Raw genomic sequence first — 6,307 nt, forward strand, 5'->3', positions numbered from 1 at the left:
CAAGGCATTCGATAATAGCAATGCAAAGCACTAAGACGATAATCTGTAATGAGCTAATTGCGTACATTTAGTCAGCATAACAAGATCTCAAATTGCATCGTGCGACATATGGAATCCTCGTCTAACCTCAAATTAGCATCGGCATGTGGGACTTCATGCAAAAACAATTTAGCAACATTAATTTAGAAAACTCCTAGCTAGGGCCCTTATCAAAAAATCAGCAGTTGGTTACCTAAAAGGAACACAATGCAATTTTACAATTTCCTTTCATATTTACCAATTACGATCAGCATACAAGGAAGTCTTCGTCTCACAGGTACCGTTCTTCGGTCAGCATGGGTACCGTTTCTCGATCAGCATGGGACGGGACAAAGGGGCAGGGGTGAACGGGGCAATTGCCTCACGGCGGCAAGGTAAAACTATTACTTCATGCAAAGGGATCCAATCAAAGTTACAGTCTCTAGGGCAAGAATCAGTTAAAGTCTCTTTCTCTCGATTAGAGAAAGCATCAAAGTCTCTTTCAAAATGGCATCGCAGCAAAGTGGTCCATAATAGCTACGATGTCCGAATGTTCGTAATCGCGGGCAAATGGCTACCTTCTTCTCGTGCACCTGATTTTTATAGACAACAGTTCGAGTCCTGTAGGGTCTCCATTGGAGGGTTCATAGGTTAGCTTCAAATTGACCAATCAAAAACGACAGTTCTCAAGCTTTTACTTAAGCATACATTATCTTTGGAGATGGGTACGCAAATCGCAACATTGTCTCCCAATTAGCTTACTCTCAGAGCCTCCATTGTCCGCACCTGCAAGTCGACCTTGAATTAAAGAGAAAATATGCCAGGCTGGCACTAACTTTAAGATAAGCATGTGAACAGTTTCTGTGGAAAAGTACAGCTTCAAGCAAGAATACACGTTTATTAGCGCAGTGGAAAAATACGAACATCTAAACCGTGAGACCAGGCAACTAGGCCAAAGCCTCCGCTAAAGTAATGCTAAGCTAAACATTTCAAACAAGCAAATCGTAGCACACGTTTATGATTATGTCGGATTAGTGCAATTCTAATTCACCACGTTATATAAAGCACGCGTATAAATGATGGCAAACTACTCTGAGGGCACATTTTGTCCCCGTACAATCTTTATTAATTCGGTTAATATCACCCATGATTATTTCAGCACTACGTTTAAGCGTTAATAAATCAAAACCTTCATTTTCTGCTTCATCAACTCCATCTGAGGTATTTCCACTTTTGTCTGGATGTGTGCTAATCACAACACTGCTATTAAATCTTACTCCTATTCCCAAATTTGCGTCTGCATAGTAATGCTTTTATTATATAGTTTTGTTCTGTTCTTCTGCTGTTTCCTTATAATGTGGTCCAGTTAAACCTATGCACTTCTTCCAATAGAAGTCTCAGTAGAAGACATGTCAGCTGAGGTGTGTCCACTCCAAGTTCATTCAGATAACATAAATTGTTTTTAACAGCATATTAAAGCTTACAATTCACATTCTGAAATGGACGCTGCTGTTGTTTCCTGTTACCAATGCTCTGTGCCCAGCATTTGTCCTTCGGATGGTTGCTTCATTCTCCTTTTCTGTGAAGGTAGATGGTTGTATTACAGGTGCATTATAGTTTATGGTGCTTATAATATGACAGACGGGACATTCATCATGTGTTGATGGAGCATCCGATCTGCCAAACTCTAAATAAGGCCCTAGCTTTTTAAGGAACAGCAAGTGCTGAGAAGCCCATTTTTTATATATCACATTTTGGAACCACTGTAAACCATTTACCCACATACACAAACACAATAAAAGTGTGATGCAGATCCTGCTGTAAACAACTTACGAGTAGTTCACCTTGAAGGTGAGGAACGTGCTTTATTTTGCTGACAGAACATTTCTAAAAAGGAGAACAAAAGCCATTAAATGTACGCAGGGCCTTTGCCAGGCGATGATAAGAAGGACTGGATTAGTCTTATTGGAAGGGTCTGATTTCTGTGACCATCTCATACTGAGGTAATGTTTAAGTGATCTCAGTACTAGTAAGGAGTAGGCAGAGCCAGTCCTTGCTTGGACAGTACATAGGCAGGGAGATCTGTGGCATCCTCGCTGCTGAGTAAAATTATGCAGTAGGGTTCCCCTTTTTTGTGCTAAATACAGCAGTGACTGAGCTCTGAACACAAACACCTTCACCCCAACACCTCCAACTGACCTGAATCACCCTCAGATTAGCTCCTTCATGCCGATGCCACGTTGTTTGTCGGGGGAAGAGGTACTGTTGATGTGTGGTGGCCGGAGGTGATAGGCTACATGGAAGGGCCACAAAGGGGGCTGAGAGTGTTTAAGCAGAGCATGCACCATCTTAAAAAAGACTTAAAGTACTTTGCACCTAATAACTGAAGACATATGAGAGGGGCACTGCAGTTTGCATGACCCTAATACAGACAACTCTGAGAGCCTCTCTGAAGGCCAGCGCCCTGGGCCCACTCACCCATGCCATTGGCCTTGGGCGTAGGACACCATGGGGAAGCTGGGCACCAATGTCGGCCTATTTATTTCGGCCTGTGGAAATCCACACATCCTAGGTCTGCAGTTACAACAATTGCAGTAGCTTCTAATCCTCTGTAGGGACTTTGGCATCTTGTGGGGTTTGGTTGTGCAGCACATATTTGTGCTGTTGAGGCCTTGTTGAGGCCTTGTTGAATAACTAGCAACTAGGCATGGGCTAAATCTGTGAATATTTGTTGGTTGCTATGTGACGAATTGACGGTGGCCTGCTAGTGACATAAGCGTTCCATTGCTGAAGCAAAATCACCGCTGGAGAATAATTCATAAGGGGTCAATCCTAATATTTTTTGGGAAAAATAATTGCTATGTCTCTAGTAAATGATTACATTTCTCTATGCCATTCTGCTCTTTGTGCAGCATGTGTCTGTGTTTACATAAGGATGCATTCTAATAGTTTATCTTTCTACCTCCTACTTTAGCAAGTGCATCGCTCGTTCAGGAAGCCCACCAAGCACAACAAGTGGCACACGTACACATCAAGGAAATGCAGCACCATGCCTACGGCCAGCCTTCTTCCACGTGGCTACAGAACCGCAACAGACCAAGCCAAGCTGCATCGAAACAGGGTCACCAGCCAGTATTTTGGCACATCTCAACAGGACTTGATTGACAGCGACCCCGGAGATTTCTCCCGAAGGTCCAGCAATGCTTCCATTGCGTCCTGGTCGTTTCAGCGAAGCAAATCTCTCTTCTGTTTGCCAACAATGAGCACTTTTCCATCCTGTGAATCATTTTCCCTTAGTGAACCGTATCCATTTCTCACCAGTGGAACACCGAGGCAAAAAGAGCGGGGACCCTCTTGGAGGTGTAGTCCCAGGCTCAATGTCGATGACTTAGACGGGGCGCAGGAGACCGACGTGGACACAGGGATGAAGCTGTCCTGCTCTGACCTGTCAATTGTCTCTGCTTATTCGACTCTCAATGGCTTCTGCGGTGATTTAGAGGCCTCGCTCCCCTCTGAGACTCAAAGCACTGGTAGTTCTAAGCGAGCCATCCGCGAGGGAATTCGATTACCATCGAAGAACAACCCCCTCGAGCCGTCCTGCGGATCACTTCCTTCCCCGTCTGAATGGCCTCCCAGCTCTCTCAAGCCTCCCTCAGTATCCGACTTAGCTTCTGTCTTGCCATTCAAACTGTCCCCAAGAGCTACGACTTATAGTTCTCAGGGCGGAAGTCAGTCAACTGAGAGGACAAAGCAACTGTCGCAACCCTTGTCTTCCCCGACCTGTGAAGAGGAAGAGTTCTACATCTGACCCTGCTCTTGCCTACCTACTTTGTATATAAACTAGGGCGCGGATTTAGTTTTAAACATTATTTGCAAATATTGTCTTTTCAGCTGTAAGATCCTGTAATACCCTTCAGTTGCTGAAGTAAATTAATTTTGGCGGCACAACTGTCAAATGAACAGCTAAGTGTAAGGTCTTCCGCCGCGGTGCATTTTCCCTAGGTGATATCGCCTGCGCATGCGCCATCTTGCTGCGGCCTTTAACCATTCTTAAAATTAACCGGCAGGCACTGCTGGTCACCGCAGCAAAAGTGCATGCTAACAAAATGTACTAATAAATAATACATAAACAAGTTATTGGCTTCCTGTGTGTCATGCTCCTTCATGAGAGCAACTACTGCACTAAGGGACAGAGGAAAAACACATCCTCTCCACTTTCTCTTTAATGTTATGTTATAGTGTTTCACAAAGTGAAAGGGCTTACACAATCAGCCTGGTCTCGCTACACTACAGCAAGATATGAATATTGGAATTCATCCCTACAAAATGTTTCTTCTGTTTCCAGCGCTAAAAAAGGAAAAATTAGTCATTCAGTCTGTTATAAAGGACAGCAAAGACTTGTAAATATAGATTATGAACGTAGGTGTGCTTACTCTCTTTTAGAGGTTGGATGTGGACATGTGTAAATAACAGACAGGGAGGGAGGGTGGACACGGAAAACGTACAGGGACATTGGGGCTGATTTAGATCCCTGAGGTTAATGAAGAGAATGGCAGACTTTACTTAACTTCGCAAAATGGCAAGAGTGTCTGAATAAGAATGAGCTCTAGTAGCAATCTCAGATTGTCTTGTATATGTCGCTTTGAAACAAGGTAACCAGTAGATCTGGGTCATTGCATCCGTAGGCTTGATCACTTTGAGATGGGCACTTAATTAAAAAATCGTGGCTCAAATATACCCCTGAGAGGCTCACACAGGTTTATTTCATGCTTCTGGCTTTACATTGTAGTACACACTTTACTTGAGAGACCCAACGTTTAGCACTCTGTGCCCACAAATAAATGTAGCATATTGACTTCTTTTTGCAGGTGAGAGAGATCCCGGGCAGACCCCTGGGCCTATCATAAAGGGGCATCTCAAGAGCATCTACTGTATGGGCATCTCTGTCAGGACTGTTCAGGTATTTGTGCCAATTCCAAGATGAGATGTTTCCAAATGGTGCAGGTGTCCCAACACACAACAAAGGTCATTCGCTGTTATTCTTTTATAAATTCACCTTGGCAGACACACAGGACTCTGTGTACAAATGATTAATCACTATAGAATGTTTAATTCGAGTGGGTAGCGTGAGGAGGGATGTGATAATGAGCGAGAGAAGTCAGAGGGAGATCTAGTGAGGGAGCAAAGGTTAGGGATAAGCATGGAGCATGCCGAGGCATGGACAGCGAGGTTGCCTGTGGCCTCCCTGTACCTTTGCTAGAGGAACAGGCTTTGCTTTTCAGTTGATGGTTAGTGTTGCCTGGTGGGCCATCAGCCTAGCCCTCGCCTCGCTGAACCTGTGTTGCTGCAGTGGATTTTACGCCTGCAAATTGCGCAGCCTGGTGGTGTCTTTGGTGCAGTTTCCAACCATCTGCCGTGTTCCAGTGTATCAATACAATAGCTGTTAAACGCAGTGAATGTTCAGCCTCAGTAGAAGAACACCCATATTTAGTTTGTGGAACTCGTGCGGGGTTGAGGTCACCTTGCTTATGTGGACTTAGCTATGAATAGTGCCGCAGGTACAGTGGCACCAGGGCCGAGGGGGTGAGGTGCCCACTTCACCCCTATTAGGGGTTGTTTTTTTACTACCAACTTAGAGATTGGGAGGGGGTATTTTCTTATTTGCATTAGGGCCCATTTTGCCCTTGCCACCACTGCTGGCTTGGCAGCAGTCTTCTAGTTTCACACAGAAGTACAGTGTGATCGCAGATAAATACAGCAAGCCCACTGAGCTTGGCCATTTTCCTACTTGTACTACCGATAAATCTTGCTGTTCTTCAGCTTTTCTCTGATTGTGCATCAACTTCCAAACCCCCTGTTAATCAGATACACCTAGGCCCTCGGCAGCTCCCATCCCCATAATCAGTGCTTCGTGTGGTGTAAGAGTTGGCTACATATCATGTTTAAGTAGCTCCCTGCAACCAAGCAGAGAGAGGGAAGATTTGCAGGGTTTTGCTGCAGCAAATTGTCTACAGTTGCACCATACATTCAGGCAGAGAGAGAGGAGTATCATGGCTCCCACACAAAGGGAAAGCCACACCTTCAATCAGCCATTACTCTAAGGTAGTGGAGTTGGTGGGAAGGTAGGGATCTTTGAAGGACAGCTGTTGAAACATCTAACAGCTGGGTGTGTGCATCAGCTTCACCTCCTAGGCTCATGGAAGATACCAGGAAGACAGATGGGAATTTGTTGCCTGATTACCAGGAAGTGATTTCTACTTGGGCACAACATGTTCAACAAGAGGGCCCA

At 44.7% G+C, this 6,307-nt stretch overlaps 1 protein-coding gene across 7 annotated transcripts in view; it reads left to right on the forward strand.

The window, feature by feature from the left end:
- Nucleotides 1–4,151, forward strand: part of FAM124A (family with sequence similarity 124 member A) — a 224,977-nt gene extending 220,826 nt beyond the window's left edge. For 5 of the 7 annotated variants that reach the window (XM_069205435.1, XM_069205436.1, XM_069205437.1 and 2 more), the window contains one exon: nt 2,993–4,151. In XM_069205435.1, coding sequence (XP_069061536.1) covers nt 2,993–3,826 — 834 coding nt within the window. In that variant the 3' untranslated portion in view covers nt 3,827–4,151. The remainder of the gene's footprint in view (nt 1–2,992) is intronic. The other 2 variants (XM_069205440.1, XM_069205439.1) reach the window with 2 other exon arrangements.
- The last annotated feature ends 2,156 nt before the right edge of the window (nt 4,152–6,307 follow it).

This window comes from Pleurodeles waltl, chromosome 8 (assembly GCF_031143425.1).
Source record: "Pleurodeles waltl isolate 20211129_DDA chromosome 8, aPleWal1.hap1.20221129, whole genome shotgun sequence".
Lineage (NCBI taxonomy): Eukaryota > Metazoa > Chordata > Amphibia > Caudata > Salamandridae > Pleurodeles > Pleurodeles waltl.